This window comes from Scyliorhinus canicula, chromosome 3, assembly GCF_902713615.1.
Source record: "Scyliorhinus canicula chromosome 3, sScyCan1.1, whole genome shotgun sequence".
NCBI lineage: Eukaryota > Metazoa > Chordata > Chondrichthyes > Carcharhiniformes > Scyliorhinidae > Scyliorhinus > Scyliorhinus canicula.
Window position 1 is genome coordinate 2,528,020 of NC_052148.1, and position 20,470 is coordinate 2,548,489.

The 20,470-nt window shown below is 50.2% G+C and overlaps 1 protein-coding gene across 3 annotated transcripts in view; it reads right to left on the reverse strand.

Moving 5' to 3' along the window:
- The window catches only part of LOC119963786 (disintegrin and metalloproteinase domain-containing protein 12-like), a 467,225-nt gene that overhangs the window by 128,062 nt on the left and 318,693 nt on the right, over window positions 1-20,470 (reverse strand). For all 3 annotated transcript variants that reach the window (XM_038793073.1, XM_038793071.1, XM_038793074.1), the window contains one exon: window positions 5,890-5,998. In XM_038793073.1, the coding sequence (XP_038649001.1) occupies window positions 5,890-5,998 (109 nt within the window). The remainder of the gene's footprint in view (window positions 1-5,889; window positions 5,999-20,470) is intronic.

The following is a 20,470-nucleotide window of genomic DNA, read 5'->3' on the forward strand; positions in this document are numbered from 1 at the left end:
GATCAGGGATGTAGGTTAGTACAATTGGATGGGGGGACAATAAACCAAATTATAGTAATGTTTCAAATGTCAAGACGGGGTGTTCTGGAAAATACAGAATGTGTCATTTGAAACATAGAGGTCTGCCAACATCTGATCGGGGAGAGTGCAGGGAAAGATCCCACAAGAGGTCGGTGGCAGCTGAAGGGCACAGAAACTGTGGGCAGCAATTTCAGTCTATCAGAATGGTTATTACAACCTACAGCAGGAGAAAGGCAAAAGAAAAAAAGTTTTAAAAAATCTCTTTGTGTTGTTGGAAAATTGTGATGGACTGCCCCTTTAAGACCCGAAGTCCGATCCTTATCAGAGGTCCCGATCAGAACAGCTGAAACAAAGAAACCAGCGTGGACTTCAGACTCCTCCCCTTTTTCTCCCCACGAGGCAAGAAGCAAGAACAAAGACACCAGCAGCAGAACACCAGCGGCACCCGAAGAAGCAAGAAGGACAGCAGGAGCAGCAGCAGGAGAGAAGCAGCCACAGAAGACAGAAGAGGAGGAAAAGAGAAAACTGCACCAGGAGAGATGACCAGGAGGCTTGAAAGTGAAAGAGAGAGAGAGAGAGTCTGAAGGCCTCACCAACCAACCAACCAGACAACATCAAAAAGTAAATAATGTTTTTAATTTAATGAGATAAAAAAGAGTATGTTAATAATAAAATAATTTAACCTGAAAAAGTGGTTATTAGCTTACTTCACTTCCTTAAGAACGCAGGACCCTGGACATCAATGCCATTAAGGGGTAAGTAAGTAAAATTCTTCAGTGAAGGTAGGAGTTATACCGGGGGATAACTTGAAAGGAGAGTTTGACCCGATTAGCACTCTCAGAGGCCTGTACTGGAGTCAGGGAGGTAGTTCCCTGTTCGCCGTTTTTAGAATATTGGCCCGTAAGGTTCTTTGGTATAAAGGGAATTCTAAAACATATAGGTGAATTTAGAAAAACACCTGTTTAAAAAAAACATATAGTCCGTCGGGGGTGAAGTGTTTTAAATTATAAGTTCAGTCTTTGTGGTGGTCTGATCGTCCGTGCTGACATTCGCTGCTCCGGTGGTGGCACCGTGGATGTGGTCGGTTCCGATGGTGGTCTATCCGGGAGCACGGTTGACTGAGCCTTTGCCCGCCTTGGTGGGCGGGGGGTATCAGGGGTGATTAGGGTGGTGGATGCCGGGGCTGGCTGGGGGGCAGGGGGCACTATGGGGGGGGTCGCTGTCGGAGTCGGCAGTCGGTGCGGGGCGAGGAGCGTCGGTAGAAGGGGGGGGGGGTCGGTGGGGAAAACGTCGGAGTCGATGGGAGAGTCGGTGGGGTCGGTGGGAGAGCCAGCGGGTGCCAGGTCTCGCAGGGAGACAGTATCCTGCCTGCCGTCAGGGTGCTCGACGTAGGCATATCGAGGGTTTGTGTGCAGCAGGTGGATCCTCTCGACTATTGGATCCGTTTTATGGCTCCTCATGTGCCTCCGTAGTAGGACTGGACCCGGAGTCATCAGCCAGAGTGGAAACGAGACCCCAGAGTGGACTTCCTGGGGAAGACAAACAAACGATTGTGAGGGGTCTCGTTCGTGGCCGTACAGAGGAGCGACCTAATGGAGTGCAGGGCATCAGGTAGGACTTCCTGCCAGCGGGCGATAGGGAGACTCCTTGACCATAGGGCTAGGAGGACAGCCTTCCAAACTGTTGCCTTGTCCCTCTCCACTTGCCCGTTTCCCCGCGGGTTATAGCTCGTCGTTCTGCTCGAGGCGATGCCCTTGCTGAGCAGGTACCGACGCAGCTCATCGCTCATGAACGATGTACCCCGGTCGCTGTGGATATAAGCAGGGAAACCAAACAGTGTGAAGATGCTGCGCAGTGCCTTGATCACGGAGGCCGAGGTAGTATCGGGGCAGGGGACAGCAAAAGGGAAGCGGGAGAATTCGTCGATGACGGTGAGGAAATAGATGTTACGGTTGGTGGATGGGAGGGGCCCTTTGAAGTCCATGCTTAGTCGCTCAAAGGGCCCAGAGGCCTTTATCAGGCGGGCCTTGTCTGGTCGATAGAATTGCGGTTTGCATTCCGCAAAGATCAGGCATGCCTTATTCATGGCCTTGACCTCCCCTGTGGAGTAGGGTAGGTTGCGGGACTTGATGAAGTGGGCAAGCCGGGTGACTCCCAGGTGGCAGAGGTCATCGTGGATGGCTCTCAGGCGGTCCAATTGCGCGTTGGCGCACGTGCCGCGAGACAGGGCATCCGGGGGCTCATTGAGCTTCCCCGGGCGATATTTAATATCGTACGTATAGGTGGAGAGCTCTATTCTCCACTTTAGAATTTTGTCGTTCTTTATTTTGCCCCGTTGTGCGTTATCGAACATAAAGGCGACCGACCGTTGGTCGGTGATGAGGGTGAACCTCCTACCGGCTAGGTAGTGCCTCCAGTGTCGCACGGCCTCCATTATGGCTTGTGCCTCCTCCTCGACTGCAGAGTGTCGAATTTCCGAGGCGGTGAGGGTTCGGGAGAAGAATGCAGGTCTGCCCGCCTGGTTGAGGGTAGCAGCCAGGGTGACGTCTGATGCGTCGCTTTCTACTTGGAAGGGAATGGCTTCGTCCACCGCGTGCATGGCGGCCTTGATGATGCCGGCCTTGATACGGTCGAAAGCCGACTGGGCCTCAGCCGTCAGGGAAAAAAACCGTGGTCTTAATGAGTGGCCGGGCTTTGTCCGCATGTCTGAGGACCCACTGGGCGTAATAGGAGAAAAGCCCCAAGCACCGTTTGAGTGCCTTGAGGCTACGGGGGAGGGGGAGTTCCTTAAAGGGACGCATGTGATCGGGGTCCGGGCCTAGGACCCCGTTTTCCACAACGTAGCCGAGGATGGCGAGCCGGGTTGTGTGGAACACGCATTTCTCTTTGTTGTCCGTGAGGTTGAGGGCCCGGGCAGTCTGGAGGAACTTCCCTAGGTTTGCATCGTGGTCCTGCTGGTCATGGCCGCAGATGGTGACGTTGTCCAAGTACGGGAAGGTAGCCCGTAAGCCGTACTGGTCCACCATTTGATCCATCGCCCTCTGGAAAACGGAGACTCCGTTTGTAACACCAAAGGGGACCCTGAGGAAGTGAAACAGCCGACCGGCTGCTTCAAAAGCCGTGTAGGGGCGGTCCTCTGAGTGGATAGGGAGTTGATGATAGGCCGATTTTAGGTCAACCGTGGAGAATACCCGATACTGGGCGATGTGAGTGACCATTTCAGCTATGCGGAAAAGTGGGTAAGCATCGAGTTGTGTGAAACGGTTTATGGTCTGGCTATGATCCACTACCATTCGTTGCTTTTCCCCGGAGCGGACTACCAATACTTGAGCCCTCCAAGGGCTGTTGCTGGCCTCTATGACCCCCTCTTTTAGTAGCCGCTGAACCTCTGACTTGATGAAGGTCATGTCTTGGGTATTGTACCGGTGACTCCTGGTGGCGACAGGCTTACAGTCGGGAGTGAGGTTCGCGAAGAGGCGGGGTGGCGCAACTTTGAGTGTCGCCAGGCTGCATACTGTGAGTGGGGGCAGGGGTCCGCCGAACTTCAGTGTCAGGCTCCGGTGGCTGCACTAAAAGTCCGGACCGAGCAGCAGGGGGGCGCAGAGTTGAGGAAAGATGTAAAGTTTAAAATGGGAGTATTTAGCGCCTTGAATTGCGAGGTCAGCGACACAATACCCTGTGATTTGGACCAAATGGGACCCTGAGGCGAGGGCGATAGTTTGGGAGGCGGGGTGGGTGCGCAGGGAGCAGCACCTTACCATGTCTGGATGGATAAAGCTCTCCGTGCTCCCGGAGTCGAATAGGCAGGGAGTGTCGTGGCCGTTGATTTGCACCCGCATCATTGAGTTTCGCAGGTGTTTCAGCCGCGACTGATCGAGTGTGATCGCTCCTCGTTGCGGGCCGTCAGAGTTGAACTCACAAAATGGCCGCCCGGAGTCACAAGATGGCCGAACGTGTTGGGTTTCGAAGATGGCCGCCGCCAGGATGGCCGCTCCCATGACTCGCACGAGGTCGATGACGCGTCGGAAGTGGGTGTGTCTGGCCACCGCGCAGCCGCGTTCCGGGGACTGTAAGACCGGGAGCTTGATTTCTGGGCCTGTTGAGTGTTTCGTTTGTGGCCTTTGGGCCCAGCCAGGCAGACTTTCGCGAAGTGCCCTTTCCTCCCGCAGTCGTTGCACATCGCGGATCGGGCCGGGCAACGCTGACGTGGGTGCTGGCCTTGCCCACAGAAATAGCATGGGGAACCCCCGGAGTGAGTGGATCGTTGCGTGGCACAGGCCTGTAGCGTGGCCGAGTCTGGAGGGGATCGAGAGAGGTTCGCAAGGTCCGCGGAGTACGTACGGAGGTTACGGTGGGCTGTTTCGAGAGAAGAGGCGAGCGTTACCGTGCCCTGGAGATCCTTTGCCCCGTCTTCTAGGAGCGCTGCCGGATGTACGAGGACCTGATACCAGACACAAGGGCGTCGCGGATATGTAAGTTCCTGTAGTCTTCTGCCGTCACTGCTTTGTGGTCGCAGTTCCTTGCGAGCGCATTGAGTCTTTCCACGAACTCGTCCAGCGTTTCCCCGGAACGCTGGCTACAGGTTGAGAGCAAATGTCTGGCGTGTACCTCGTTAGTAGGTTTTATGAAACGTTTCTTCAATATTTCTACCGCCGCCTCATAGGTCGTAGCAGTTTCGATCATGGCAGAGAGTCGGTGGCCCACCCAGCCATGTAGTAAGCGCAGCTTGCGAGTGCTGTCAACATCAGTCGTTGAGGAGTCCAGATAGTCCTCGAAACACCGGAGCCAATATTTCAAAATTTCCAGGGCTTCTGGCGACCTGGCGTCCAGGTTGAGCTTCTCCGGGTTTAGAGCGCTGCCCATCTTGATGTGTCTGTAGATTAAATTGAGGCACTCTCAATTACGATGCGAGAGCGAGGTCAGTAATCAAAGGCTTTAATATACAGAGAACAGGACAGCATTCGAGAGAAGTGTGCTCGCTACATGGAGCCTTATCCTATATACTGTTTCCTGGGGGCGTAGCCAGAGGCGGAGTCCCCCAGGGTTACAAGCCTCTTAAAGGGGCAAGGTATTAAAGGTAAATACCGATCATCACACTCCCCAACACCCCTGCAGGGCACCTGCTGCCCGATTGTGCGTGCAAAAAAATGACATCTTGGCACCCAAGTAGTGGCAAGCTTGCATCCTGACAGTGCCTGTCTGGCACACACATGGCACTGCCAGGGTTTGAGGCTGGCAATGGCGGGGCACCACCCTGCCAAAGGGCATGCAGCTGTTTCATCTGTTCCCTGTTTGTCAGGAGCAGTGCTGAACAGCATTCACCTGAGCTTTCCAAGGCAATGGGGATGAATCCCAAAGCATCAGGAACCTCAGGAATCTGGACATTAGAGTCAGGCTGGATGTCTCGCTGTAATGTGCAGATTTTCCAAAAAGCTCACGATGGACAGGATTTACATCGCAACGTCTCACAAGGTTACATCGTGAGACATTGCAAGCCAGGTAGATGCCAGAAGCGGGGTCTCATCGGCCACGCTGTGCCATAGGGTGCTGCTTTTCCGATGCAGAGTGGCCACTGGATCACCCCCATAGCCACACAACTAATTAGACACACATACAGGCACGATTTCCCAGAGATCTGTAAGAACTATTCGAGCTGTATATTAAATCATCAGCAGCAGCATCAATGCACCTTTAGTGAAGACCTCAAGTTTGATTTTGTGACAAATTATCTCTGATTTCTCTGTGTAAAACTTCATCACATGATTATTAATTCATAAAGAAATGAAACAGCACAATCTTTACAATTACATTCAGTATGAGAACTGCGCTGGCAATACTAAATAAGCTGGAATTTCCAGACAAACTCACTTCGGTCTGCATGGTATGTATTCATCATTCTGATCCTTGCCACAGTGTCCAAATTCACTTCCATCTTTATTCCTAACTTCATAACAAATGCTTTCAGCATTCGCTGCAGCTATCAGAGAGAAAATGAGAGCATTACAAAGATTCCACAGAATAGAACAAAGAACAATACAGCACAGGAACAGGCCCGTTGGCCCTCCAAGCCTGTGCCGACCATGGTACCTTCCTAAACTAAAACTGTCTGCACTTACGGAGTCCGTATCCTTCCATTCCCACCCTCTTCATATATTTGTCTAGATGTCCCTTAAATGCCGCTATCGTACCGGCTCCCACCCCCTCCCCAGGCTGCACGCTTTATATATTTACCATCCTCTGTGTAAAAAAACTCGCCTCGCTCACCTGTTCTAAACTTCCCCCCCCGCACTTTAAACCTATGTCCCCTGGTACTTGACTCTCCGGCCCTCAGAAACAGCATCTGACTATCCACTCTGTCCATGCCACTCATCATCTTGTAGACCTTTATCAGGTCGCCTCTCAACCTCTGTCATTCCAGTGAGAACAGACGGAGTTTATCTAACCTCTCCTCATCGCTAATGCCCTCCATACCAGGCAACATCCTAGTAAACCGCTTCTGCACCCTCTCCAAAGCATCCACATCCTTCTGGTAGTGTGGCAACCAGAATTGTGCACAATATTCCAACTCAGGCCTAACTAAGGTTCTATACAGCTGCAACATGACTTGTCCATTTTTATATTCAATGCCCCGACCGATGAAGGCCAGCATGCCGTATGCCTTCTTGACCACCTTATCCACATGCGTTGCCACTTTCAGTGATCGGTGGATGTGTACACACAGATCTCTCTGCCTGTCAGCACTCGCAAGGGTTCTACCATTTATTGTGTCATTCCTACATGCATTGGACCTTCCAAAGTGCATTACCTTAAACTTATCCCAATTAAACTCCATCTGCTATTTATCCACTCAAGATTCCAACCAGTTTATATCCTGCAGTATCCTCTGACAATCCTCTTCACTACCCATTTGATAAGGTTTTCCGTGGCAGGTTGATGGCAAAGGTGAAGTCGTATGGGGTTCAGGGTGTACTAGCTAGATAGATAAAGAACTGGCTGGGCAACAGGAGACAGAGAGTAGTGGTGGAAGGGAGTGTCTCAAAATGGAGAAGGGTGACTAGTGGTGTTCTACAGGGATCCGTGCTCGGACCACTGATGTTTGTGATCTACATAAATGACCTGGAGGAAGGTATAAGTGGTCTGATTAGCAAGTTTGCAGATGATACTAAGATTGGTGGAGTTGCAGATATCGAGGAGGACTGTCAGAGAATGCAACAAAATATAGATAGATTGGAGAGTTGGGCAGAGAAATTATGGCAGATGGAGTTCAATCCAGGCAAATGCGAGGTGATGCATTTTGGAAGATAAATTCAAGAGCGGACTATACGGTCAATGGAAGAGTCCTGGGGAAAATTGATGTACAAAGAGATCTGGGAGTTCAGGTCCATTGTACCCTGAAGGTGGCAACGCAGGTTGATAGAGTGGTCAAGAAGGCATACAGCATGCTTGCCTTCATCGGACGGGGTATTGAGTACAAGAGTCGGCAGGTCATGTTACAGTTGTATCGGACTTTGGTTAGGCCACATTTGGAATGCTGCGTGCAGTTCTGGTCGCCACGTTACCAGAAGGATGAAAATGAAATGAAAATCGCTTATTGTCACGAGTAGGCTTCAATGAAGTTACTGTGAAAAGCCCCTAGCCGCCACATTCCGGCGCCTGTCTGGGGAGGCTGGTACGTGAATCGAACCGTGCTGCTGGCCTGCTTGGTCTGCTTTAAAAGCTAGCGATTTAGCTCAGTGAGCTAAACCAGCCCCTGTGGATGCATCTGTGGATGCTTTGGAGAGGGTGCAGAGGAGGTTCACCAGGATGTTACCTGGTATGGAGGGTTCTAGCTATGAAGAAAGGTTGAGTAGATTAGGATTGTTTTCGTTGGAAAGACGGAGGTTGAGGGGGGACCTGATTGAGGTCTACAAAATTATGAGAAGTATGGACAGGGTCATAGCAACAAGCTTTTTCTAAGATTGGGGGTGTTAATTACAAGGGGTCACAATTTCAAGGTGAGAGGGGGAAAGTTTAAGGGAGATGTGCGTGGAAAGTTTTTTACGCAGAGGGTGGTGGGTGCCTGGAACGCTTTACCAGCGGAGGTGGTAGAGGCGGGCACGATAGCATCATTTAAGATGCATCTGGACAGATATATGAACGGGTGGCAACAGAGGGAAGTAGACCTTGGAAAATAGGAAACAGGTTTAGATAAAGGATCTGGATCGGCGCAGGCTGGGAGGGCCGAAGGGCCTGTTCCTGTGCTGTAGTTTTCTTTGTTCTTTGTTCTACCCGCCACTCCAACAATTTTTTTGTCATCTGCGAAATTACTAATCAGACCAGCTCCATTTTCTTCTAAATCATGCACAGTAGCACAGTGGTCAGCCCAATTGCTTCACAGCTCCAGGGTCCCAGGTTCGATTCCTGGCTCGGGTCACTGTCTGTGCGGAGTCTGCACGTTCTCCCTGTGTCTGTATGGGTTTCCTCTGGGTGCTCCGGTTTCCTCCCACAGTTAGATGGATTGGCCATGCTAAATTGCCCTTAGCGTCCAAAATTGCCCTTAGTGTTGGGTGGGGTTACTGGGTTATGGGGATAGGGTGGAGGTGCTGACCTTGGGTAGGGTGCTCTTTCCAAGAGCCGGTGCAGACTCGATAGGCCGAATGGCCTCCTTCTGCACTGTAAATTCTATAATTCAATGATACACACCATGAACAACAAAGGCCCAGAACTGATCCCTGTGGAACGCCGCTAGTCACAGCCTTTGATTCAGAATAGCACCCTGCTACAGCTACCCTCTGCCTTCCATGCCCTAGCCAGTTCTGTATCCAACTTGCCAGCTCTCCTCTGATCCCGTGTGTTCACCTTTTGTACCAGTCTACCATGAGGAACCTTGTCAAAGGCTCCATTGAAGTCCATGTATACAACATCTACTGTCTTTCCCTCATCTATCATCTTTGTCACAATCATAAGTCTTGAAGTGTCAGATGTGTTTCGCCGCCACCCTGGCCCTTGTCAGAATGGAATGGAGTTTGCGAGAATGTGGGTTACAGAAAACCTGAAATGGAAAGAACTGATGATGAGAACAGCAACAACAATCGACAGTTTGATTGTACATCGACCCAGGTGCTTCACAGACAACCGACACATTAGAAAATAAAAGACCCTGAGCCATTCAGGGATTGTGACGGTACAAACTTGGTCCGTAAGGTCTGATTTGAAGAATGTTTTCAGGAAGGAAGGTGTGATAATGTGATGGAGAAGGATAGGGAGGGAATTCCAGAGATTAGACCCCAAGGCAACTGAATGCACGGCCACCAATAGAAAACCAGAGATGCTGATGAGGTTGGAATTTGAGGAATGTGGATATCTGGGATGATTGCCGGGCTGTCGGAGGTGGTAGATAGCTGGCCTGATTCTCTGTTTCTGAGGCGAAGTGTTGATGCTGGGGTAGGATTCGTGGTGTTCCACGACAGCAAAACTGGCTCCGCACCTGGACCGATTCTGCTACTGTTGAGGGGCTATCACCAGCGGCACGTGGAACACAGTCGATTCCAATGGGAAATGGTGCGTGTTTTGCCGGTTCCGTGATTGACACTCAGGGGGATGACAAGCTGCAGCCTCATACACAGACACTCCACACACACTCTATCCCTGCCAACAAGGTGGCAGCGAGGAGAGCAGTTCCACGCTTCCCGAGCTCGAGACTCTCCTGGACACAGTGAATCCCAGCCCAGGAAGGAGGCTACCAGCTGTCGCCATTTGCCGTGCCTGTGTGCAGGTGGCACAAGGGGCCAGTGCTATCTGTTACACCATAAAGACCAGCCAACAATGCAGAAAGAAACTGCTCAACCTGTTCAGGGCAGCCAGAGTGGGTGGGTAGAACCTTGCCCAAAGCACTAACCCACATCCCACACACCCGTAACATTCATCCCCCTCACCCGGAAGGCGTCCGGACGCCTATCCAATACCACATGCCGGCACCCGTACCAAATGAAAATGAAATGAAAATCGCTTGTTGTCACAAGTAGGCTTCAATGAAGTTACTGTGAACAGCCCCTAGTTGCCATATTCCGGCTCCTGTCCGGGGATCGAACCATGCTGCTGGCCTGCTTGGTCTGCTGGAGACCAAGCATGTTCCGAGACCGTGACAAACTACGTCCCCTCTCTCGCCTGGTATCTTGTCCTGTACTGCTACTGCTTGATCTTTCCCTTGTGCTGTGGGATGTCCTTTCAATAGTTCTACCTTTTCCTGTGAACCTATCCGATGTACTATCTGAACTTGCGCTGCGATTCTGTAACTTCCATTTCTGAACTTTGTGTTCCCAATCCATTGTCTTGACACCCTCCCCTGTCCTGTACATTCAACCAGTGTTCCTACTTTCCAGTGACCTTCCCTGCTCCACTAAAAACAGTTGCATCCTACCATTGACTAGACCCTTCAGGCTTTTGTACCAACTTTTGCCAATTGTCCTTTTGGAAAAATGGCCTGTTTTAATTCATCAGAAGTATTGTGTTCCTCCACAGAAACTCTGTCTATATAAGTTAACTGGTCCTCATAGTTCAGTAACACATGCATACCAGATGACATTGGTTCCTCATCATGTCTGTCTGCTCTGTCTAAACTTGAGAATTTGTAATCTGTACCCATTATCCTTGATGAATGTACCCTAACAGTTTGATTACCATGTTGCAAAACAATTGTTTTCCGATCTATGTGATGATCTTCCCTGGGCCTTTCCATTCATTAACATTATCTCTCTTCTTGTATACTATGTCTCCTTGCTGAAAAACGGTATTTGATGGTCGTACATTAATAGTAATAATAATTAATTCTTGTCACAAGTAGGCTTCAATGAAGTTACTGTGAAAAGCCCCTAGTCGCCACATTCCGACGCCTGTTTGGGGAGGCCGGTACGGGAATTGAACCCGCGCTGCTGGCCTTGTTCTGTTTAGCCCACTCTGCTAAATCAGCCCCTAATGCCTTAAGCCTTAATACATTATGCCTTAAAGCTCTGCGAATTCTTTCAGAGACTTCTGCTTCCAAAAAAGCTTTTCTACTGCTATGTAATGCATTTAAATGCTCAGCAAAGGCAGAGCTAATTGTAGTCCCTTCCCAAGCTGGAGGCTGGTCATACAAAATGGATGGAATTTTAGGATTTCTACCAAACACTAATTGATAGGGACTTTTGTGAGGGCCCCGAAGAATCCAGCACAAGTTTTCAGGATACAAAGAAATAACATTTATTTACAAATTAACATATATATACAACAGCAGTAACAACTTCTCTTGCTGCCAAACTCCTCTCTCTGGTTCCAAACTGGCCAGCTCTATTTATGCAGGGAATCTGCTAATGATTTCTCCGCCCCCCCTCATTGGGGAAGCTCATATTCCCACAGGATTGTGGGATTGTCATTAGTCCCCAGCCAATGGGAAGCAGACAGGTTATAACAGGGACTATAGCCCCCAACCATCTGCAACGTATTCTTTGCATGTACCACCCATGCTAACGCTGAATTTAATTTGCAATTTGGTCTATCTGCCAAAATTTTACAGAGCACGTCATCTATTACTGCATGGTTTCTTTCATACGCACCATTACTAAATGGGGTTTCCACAGCCGTATTCACAACTGTGATATTTATGTTTTCACACATATCCCTCAACTCATCATTAGCAAAGTCTCCCCCATTGTCTGCAAGGAATTTTGCCAGTGGGCCCATTCCTGTCCCTATCCATTTTTTCAGGATATTGATATGCTCGACACAATGGGAAATAATGTGATTTCTTGGCATGAGTTGATTTGATTGAACATTGGTGAAAAGTTTTTGTAGCGTGGTTGCTCCACTGAAGGTCCTGCTGAAGAAACGTCGGAAATTTCAGCAGACAGCGGACTTTCAACAGACATTTGAATTACAAGGGACTCTGTGATCAGATAGAACGAAAGGGAAGGATTTTCTCCCCTACCCGGTGGGGCGGGGGGTCCCTGCGGGATGGAGTGACGTGAACCACTCTGATGTCGGGCCGCCCCAAAGTTGCGGAAGTCTCCGCACCTTTTGGGACCAAGCCCTAACATTGAGGGGCTAGGCCCGTGCCGGAGTGGTTGGCGCCCCGCCGGCCGGTGGGAACGGCCTTTGGTGCCACGCCAGCTGGGGCCGAAGGGACTTTGCCGGTCAGCGGAAGTCCATGCATGCGCCGGAGCGTCAGCGGCTGCTGACGTCATCCCTGCGCATGCGCAGGGGAGGGGGTCACTTCCGTGTCCGCCATCGTGAAGACAATGGCGAACACGGAAGGAAAAGAGTGCCCCCACGGCACAGGCCCGCTTGCCAATCGGAGGGCCCCGATTGCAGGCCAGGCTACCATGGTGACACCCCCCTGTGCCAGATCGCCCCGCACCCCCCCAGGACACCGGAGCCCGCCCGCGCCGCCTGGTCCCGCCGGTAAGGTAGGTGGTTGATTCACGCCGATGGGACAAGCATAACAGCAGCAGAACTTTGGCCCATTGCGGGCCGGAGAATTGCCGGGAGCGGAGCCCGCCGATATGCGCGGCACGATTCCCGCCCCTGCCGAATCTCTGGTGCCGCAGACTTCAGGAGACGGCGGGGGAGGGATCGACGCCGGCCCCCGGCGATTCTCCGACCCGGCAGGGGGGTCGGAGAATCCCGCTCAAAGTATCTGACTTTAAAAAGAAATGCCGAGGCGTAGAGAAATGGACGGATCGTGCAGAGACCTACTTGTTCAAAGAGACTATCAATCGAGAAGGATTTCAGTTTGAAGAAGAACAAAAACGGATTATTATTAGACCTGTTTGCGTGTGGTTTTTTTTATAAATGAAAATGTATATTTAATGTGTGCATTTCTTAAAGGATAGTGTAAAGCTGAAGGGCACGATTCTCCGCACCCCACGGCGGGTGGGAGAATCGTGGGAGGGCCGGACGAATCACGACACACTGCCCTGGCACCCCCCACGATTCTCCCATCCCCCCCCCAAAATGGCGTGTCGCGTTTTTCGACAGGCCGCTCGGAGATTCGCCGCTTGCCGTTTTTCACGGCGACCGGCAATTCTCCGGCCCGGATGGGCCGAGCGGCCTGCTGAACCCGACCGGTTAATGCCGGCACCAACCACACCTGGTCGCTGCCGGCGTGAACAGTGCGCGACCTCTGAGTGTGGGGCCTGTGGGGGCGGAGGGAGGATCGAGCACCACGGGCGTGCTCAGGAGATGTCTGGCCCGCGATTGGTGCCCACCGATCGTCGGGCCGGCATCTCTAAACGACGCACACTTTTCCCTCCGCTGCCCCGCAAGATCAAGCCGCCATGTCTTGTGGGGCAGCGGAGGGGAAGACGGCAACCGCGCATGCGCGCGTTGGCGCCACCCAACCTACGCATGCGTGGCTGACGTCACTTAGGCGCCGCCGGCCGTTTCATTCCCAGGGCGCCACTTTAACGCAAGCCTCAAGGCCCGGCGCCCGAGATTCATGCGGCGCCGCTCCTAGCCCCCGGTGGGTGGGGTGGGGGGAAATAGGGGCTGAGGAGCGGCCTCCGACGCCGGAGTGAAACACTCCGGGTTTCACTCTGGCGTCAGCTGTTTGTCTCCTGATGGGAGAATTCCGCCCGAAAAATGAAACCATCTTGAAGTTGATGGCTTATTATTTTTCTTGGGGAGCTGTCATGTGAGAGTACCTTTAAGAAATGGGTGTTTATAAATGGGTGTATATATAAATATCTGTAGTGATAGTACCTTTAAGAAATGGGTGTTTATTACTGCAGTGATGTCAGAGAGTGGGTAGAGCTGGGCTGTCTGTCGGCTTTTTACTTTCGCTTTAGGCTTTTCGCTGCAGGGTGGGTTTGGTTTGATTTTAGTTTTGGAGAAGCTGCAATCACAGCAGGATGTGTGTGAATCTCCGCAAGTTTATAAGTGTCCATTTGCTGATTTCAACGTGGTAACTGTTCTCAGTACTGAAGTTAAACCTGATGTGCTTCTGTTAAAGGTTTGTTTTTAAGTCTTATGGATGTTAAAAGGAAAGGTTAAAGGATTACTTAGTGGTGCAGTCTTTGGGGGTTGTATTTGAATTAATGGTTGCAGGGCTGTTTAGCACAGGGCTAAATCGCTGGCTTTGAAAGCAGACCAAGCAGGCCAGCAGCATGGTTCGATTCCCGTACCAGCCTCCCCGAACAGGCGACTAGGGGCTTTTCACAGTAACTTCATTTGAAGCCTACTCATGACAATAAGCAATTTTTATTTAATTTAAGATGTTCACTGTCTGTTTTAAAAAGGTTAACTTGAGTTAATAGAAAAAACATTGTTTTGCTTTAAAAAAATGCTTTTCCATTTCTGCTGGACCACACCTGCAGAGTGGGCCGTGTGCTCCCCATACCACAATCTATTCAAAGTTGTGGGTCAGGTGAACTTTATGATACACTTTGAGGTTCTCTAAACCCTGGCCCATAAAAGCTGCACGACTCCATGTTGTGGTACCCGCTGGTCACTTTGACCCCTCCCCCTGTCATACACATCCAGAGGACTTTGCTCCAGTTCTTCTGGGTCTTGGGATTGCACTGGGTCGCTGCAGAGGTCTTGAGTCTCCCGATTGCAGAGAGCGATCAGGCACTGGTATGCCTTCACACCCTGATCATGACTTACCGCCTTCAGACTCTGCAGCGATAACTGTACATCCAAATTCCTCCATGATGGTGTGCCCTGGTGATGTACTTCTTCCACCAGGTGCATGGCCTGATCCACGACATGCAGCTCCTTGACCACTGCATCTTTGGAATTCTTTGTTGCCGCTGCCTGTCTTGTAAAAGGACCTTCTCAAAGTTTAGAACATGGTCGCCATGCACCGCAGCTCTCCACCGTCAGAAAGCCGCTGCTCAGGAATTCTCACCTCCACCAATATCCACTCTGGTGGCTAGCAGAGCGGGGGCTGTGGCTGCCGGGGTGACCAGGGTCAGAGACGTGCTGTGAGGTGGAGGAGTGGGCTGGTGATGACGCTCTACGAACTGGACGAACGCGGAGCGATGTCCGTCCAGCTCGTGACTGAAGCCATTCAAGTCCTCAAAATGGTCGTGCTTGACCCTGAGGGTATACTTGGTCTCAAAGTGGCACAGGTGCGGTGACGTCCTGTCTGAGTGGACCCTTGCTCGGACAGAATTCCACATTGTTCCCTAGCCCCGGAACCTCCCCCAGGACCCGGTACCCCACAAACCTAGCCCCCATGCCTTTCTGCACTGTGCGGAGGGGTTTCCTGTACGGATTGCTGCCGCACACCTTCCACCTCTTTGTCTTCGCCTGCCGTCCGGACACGCCTTGGCATGCCTTGTTGTCGTCCGGCGACGGAGGTCCCTGCTGGAGATCCCTCTGCGGAGGTGTCCTCCCCACAACACGTGTGGACCTGGGGTGGAGTGATGCACACGGCAGTGCCGTGCAATCATCTTCCACAGCCTCATTCGTGGCCGGGTGCCCCTGGAAAGGGAGCATGCGGTGTCCACGGGCACACACTCAGCCTCATTCGTGGCCGGGTGCCCCTGGAAAGGGAGCATGCGGTGTCCACGGGCACACTCACAGCCTCATTCGCGGCCGGGTGCCCCTGGGAAGGGAGCATGCGGTGTCCACGGGCACACTCAGAGCCTCATTCGCGGCCGGGTGCCCCTGGAAAGGGAGCATGCGGTGTCCACGGGCACACTCATGCCTTCCGTGTTCAGTGGGTACCGCAGGGGTTGGATTGCTTTATAGACCCCGATTTTCACATCTTGGCGAGATGGTTTTTAAATTTCCGTTTTTATTCCTTTTGGGCTATGCTCCACTTGTTCTTTGCGAGTGACCCCTTTTAATGTGTCCACCTATTAATTCGTTGATTGTCACTATAAAACATACCTAATAATTCCCAGCCAAGGGCAGCACAGTGGTTAGCACAATTGCTTCACACCTCCAGGGTCCCAGGTTCGATTCCCGGCTTTGTTCACTCTGCGGAGTCTGCACGTTCTCCCCGTGTCTGCGTGGGTTTCCTCCGGGTGCTCCGGTTTCCTCCCACAGTCCAAAGATGTGCAGGTTAGGTGGATTGGCCATGATAAATTGCTCTTAGTGTCCGAAATTGCCTTTAGTGTTGGGTGGGATTACTGGGTTATGGGGATAGGGTGGGGGTGTGTGCTTTAGTGGGCTGCTCTTTCCAAGGGCCGATGTAGATTTGATGGGCCGAATGGCCTCCTTCTGCACTGTAAATTCTATGATTCTAAATTCTATGATTCAACAGTATCCAGGAAGGTGAGAACACATTGGTTATGTGTAATTATCTGCCATTGTTTTTATTATGATTCAATTTGCACTGTTTGTATATGGACATATAGAGCCTTGTGGTCTTCACTGTTATTATTGTTGGTCACCCTGTATTGTTAATATACAGTTATTGGAACATTTGTTGCCCTGTGCTTGGGGGGTAATTATTAGACGTCTTTTGGGGCTAAAGTCTCCTGGCCCTGATGGAATGCATCCCAGTGTGCTAAAAGAGATGGCTCGGGAAATTGCAAATGCATGAGTGATAATTTACCAAAATTCACTAGACTTTGGGGTGGTCCCGGTGGATTGGAAATTAGCAAACGTGACACTACTGTTTAAAAAAGGAGGTAGGCAGAAAGCGGGTAATTATAGGCCAGTGAGCTTAACTTCGGTAGTAAGGAAGATGCTGAAATCTATCATCAAGGAAGAAATAGTGAGGCATCTGGATGGAAAATGTCCCATTGGGCAGAAGCAGCATAGGTTCATAAAGGGCAGGCCGTGCCTAACTAATTTAGTGGAATTTTTTGAGGACATTACCAGCGCGGTAGATAATGGGGAGCCAATGGATGTGATATATCTGGATTTCCAGAAAGCCTTTGACAAGGTGCCACACAAAAGGTTGCTAACGATGCATGGCATTAAGGGTAAAGTAGTAGCATGGATAGAAGATTGGTTAATTAATAAAAAGCAAAGAGTGGGGAATAATGGGTGTTTCTCTGGTTGGCAATCAGTAGCTAGTGGTGTCCCTCAGGGATCAGTGTTGTTCCCACGACTGTTTACAATTTACATAGATGATTTGGAGTTGGGGACCAAAGGCAATGTGTCCACGTTTGCAGACGACACTAAGGTGAGTGGTAAAGCGAAAAGTGCAGAGGATACTGGAAGTCTGCAGAGGGATTTGGATAGGTTAAGTGAATGGGCTAGGGTCTGGCAGATGGAATACAATGTTGACAAATGTGAGGTTCTCCATTTTGGTAGGAATAACAGCAAAAGGGATTATTATTTAAATAATAAAATATTAAAACATGCTGCTGTGCAGAGACTCCTGGGTGTGCTAGTGCATGAGTCACAGAAGGTTGGTTTACAAGTGCAACAGGTGATTAAGAAGGCAAATGGAATTTTGTCCTTCATAGCTAGAGGGATGGAGTTTAAGGCTAGGGAGGTTATGTTGCAATTGCATAAGGTGTTAGTGAGGCCATACCTGCGGTATTGTGTTCAGTTTTGGTCTCCTTACCTGACAAAGGACGTACTGGCACTGGAGGGTGTGCAGAGGAGATTCACTAGGTTAATCCCAGAGCTGAAGGGGTTGGATTATGAGGAGAGGTTGAGTAGACTGGGACTGTACTCGTTGGAATTTAGAAGGATGAGGGGGGATCTTATCGAAACATTTAAAATTATGAAGGGAATAGATAGGATAGATGTGGGCAGGTTGTTTCCACTGGCGGGTGAAAGCAGAACTAGGGGGCATAGCCTCAAAATAAGGGGAAGTAGATTTAGGACTGAGTTCAGGAGGAACTTCTTCACTCAAAGGGTTGTGAATCTATGGAATTCCTTGCCCAGTGAAGCAGTTGAGGCTCCTTCATTAAATGTTTTTAAGGTAAAGATAGATAGTTTTTGAAGAATAAAGGGATTAAGGGTTATGGTGTTCGGGCCGGAAAGTGGAGCTGAGTCCACAAAAGATCAGCCATGATCTCATTGAATGGCGGAGCAGGCTCGAGGGGCCAGATGGCCTACTCCTGCTCCTAGTTCTTATGTTCTTATATATCTGCTGTTTGGTGAGATATGCGGGGAGGTGAGAGAGGGAAAGTAAGTATGTAGGAATTGGGCAGTGCGGGGTAGTTGTGGTGGGCAAAGGGAAGCACTCAGAAATGTTGGTTCTCATGAAACTTGTTTACATCCTTGGGTAGGGGTCACACAGCTAGCAGAAATGCTGGTTAACGGACGTGAAGTGGGGAGAGAGCCGTGGTTGACTGTTGTGGGAGAGGGAGGGGCGGTTAGTTTTCCTGTTTTTAAAATTTTTAGTATGGGTGGTTATAATAAGCCGAGGGTGGAGGGCTATTCTTTGGGAAGTACGGCGATGGAGGTGGGGGGAAGGGAAGGATGCTGACACGAAAGATAATATTACGGAGTCATTGGATGGAGGTAGATGGACTAGTAATCCAGAGACACAGAATACTCTGGGGTTCCAGGTTCAAATCCCACCACTGGTGGTGCAGATGGTGAAAATCAAATTCAGTAAATATCTGGAATTAAAAGTCTAATGATCACGCTGAAACCCAACTGGTTCATCAATGTACTATGGGAAGAAAATCTGCCGTCCCTACCTAGTCTGGCCTACATGTGACTCCAGACCCATAGAAATATGGTTGACTGTTAACCGCCCTTCCGGGGAAATTATGGAAGGGCAATAAATGCTGGAACAGACTTTGATGCCAATGTCCCAGTGAATTAATAAAAAGATAAATTTGAGGAGAGTTAGAGGACGGGTAAGATGGGGACTGAGAGAAGCTCACTGAGTTCTGTATATGGCTGATCGGGGTGTGTGGGGGGTTTGGAACCCGTTACCAGACTGATCTCGTAAATCTGAGAGGATTAAATAGGCAGATCAAGAGATCTCTGTGTTTACCCACTTAAAAACTTTAAAAGGCCGATACGGTCTACTTTTGAGTGCTGATTGGCTGAGTGAAAGTGCTTTTGGAGTTGGGTGGAAACAGGGAGTTAGGTGGAATGGGAAGAAGAGGCTACAAGAGCAAGAGCAGATTGGTGAGTATTGGATAAGGTCAGTACAACTTTCATCTTTACAACTTCCATCACTTTTAAGGTTTGAAAATCCATTTTGTGGTTCATAACCTGCAAGGGCTAGAATTGGTAGTTATGAGGACAATGAAAGAAGGGCCCAGATAATTGGGCATAATCTGATATGAAGCATCTTCTAAAGATTTAATTGAAAGAGTTATGTCATGGCAGGAGATCTCAAAGCCTTGGTTTGCTCCTCTTGCTCCATGTGGGAGGCCAGGAACATTTCCAGTGCCCGGGACCAGCATGTGGGCAGGAAGTATCTCCAGTTACAGCTCCTGGAAGCCCAGGTTTCAGAGCTGGAGCGGCAGCTGTAGACACTGCGGAGTATCCGCAAGTTGGAGAGCATCGTGGATAGCACATATAGAGAGGTGGTCACACCGCAGGCTCTGACTCCACAGGCAGGAAGGGAATGGGTGGCTACCAGGCAGAGCAAGAGAGCGAGGCAGGTAGGGCAGGAATCTCCTGTGGCCATCCCCCTGCACAACAGATTTCCTGCTTTGGATACTGTTGAGGGGGATGGCCTCTCAGGGGAAAACTACAACAGCCAAACTCGTGGCACCACGTTTCGTTCCTCTGCAGAGGAAAGGAATAAAAAGTATGAGAATGCAATCGTTCCAGGGAATTCAATTGTCAGGTGAATGGATAGGAGTTTCTGTGGCTACAAACGAGACTACAGAATGTTTTGTTGCCTCCCTGGTGCTCGGGTCAAGGATATCTCGGAGCAGGTACAGGACATTCTGGAGGGGGAGGGTGACCAGCCAGTGGTCGTGGTGCACATCGGTACAGACAACATAGGTTAAAAAAAGGAATGAGGTCCTAAAAGCAGAATATGGGGAGTTAGGAAGAAAGTTGAGAAGTCAGACCTCTAAGGTAGTGATGAAATGAAATGAAAATCGCTTATTGTCACGAGTAGGCTTCAATTAAGTTACTGTGAAAAGCCACATTCCGGCACCTGTCCGGGGAGGCTGGGAGTGTATGTGGGATAGTTTTCTGGAGCAATATGTTGAGGAGTCGACAAGAGAATAGGCCATCCTAGACTGGGTACTGTGTAATGAGAATGGAATCATTGGCAAGCTAGCTGTGCAAGGCCCCTTGGTGATGAGCGACCATAACATGATAGAATTTTTCATCAAGGTGGAGAGTAAAGTAGTTGATTCTGGGACGAGGGTCATGAGCCAGAAGAAAGGAAACTACGATTAAATGAGGCATCGAATTAGCTATGATCGGTTGGGGAAATGTTACTGAAAGGGATGACAGTCGACAGGCGTGCCAAAAGCCCTGCAATATACAGATCCAGTAGGGATCCTTAAAGCACTTTGTAAGTTTGCATTTGAAAAGCAAGCTGAATCACTAATCTTGTTCGGACACAGACAGAAGCATGCAGCTGCTCAAGTGGGCAAAG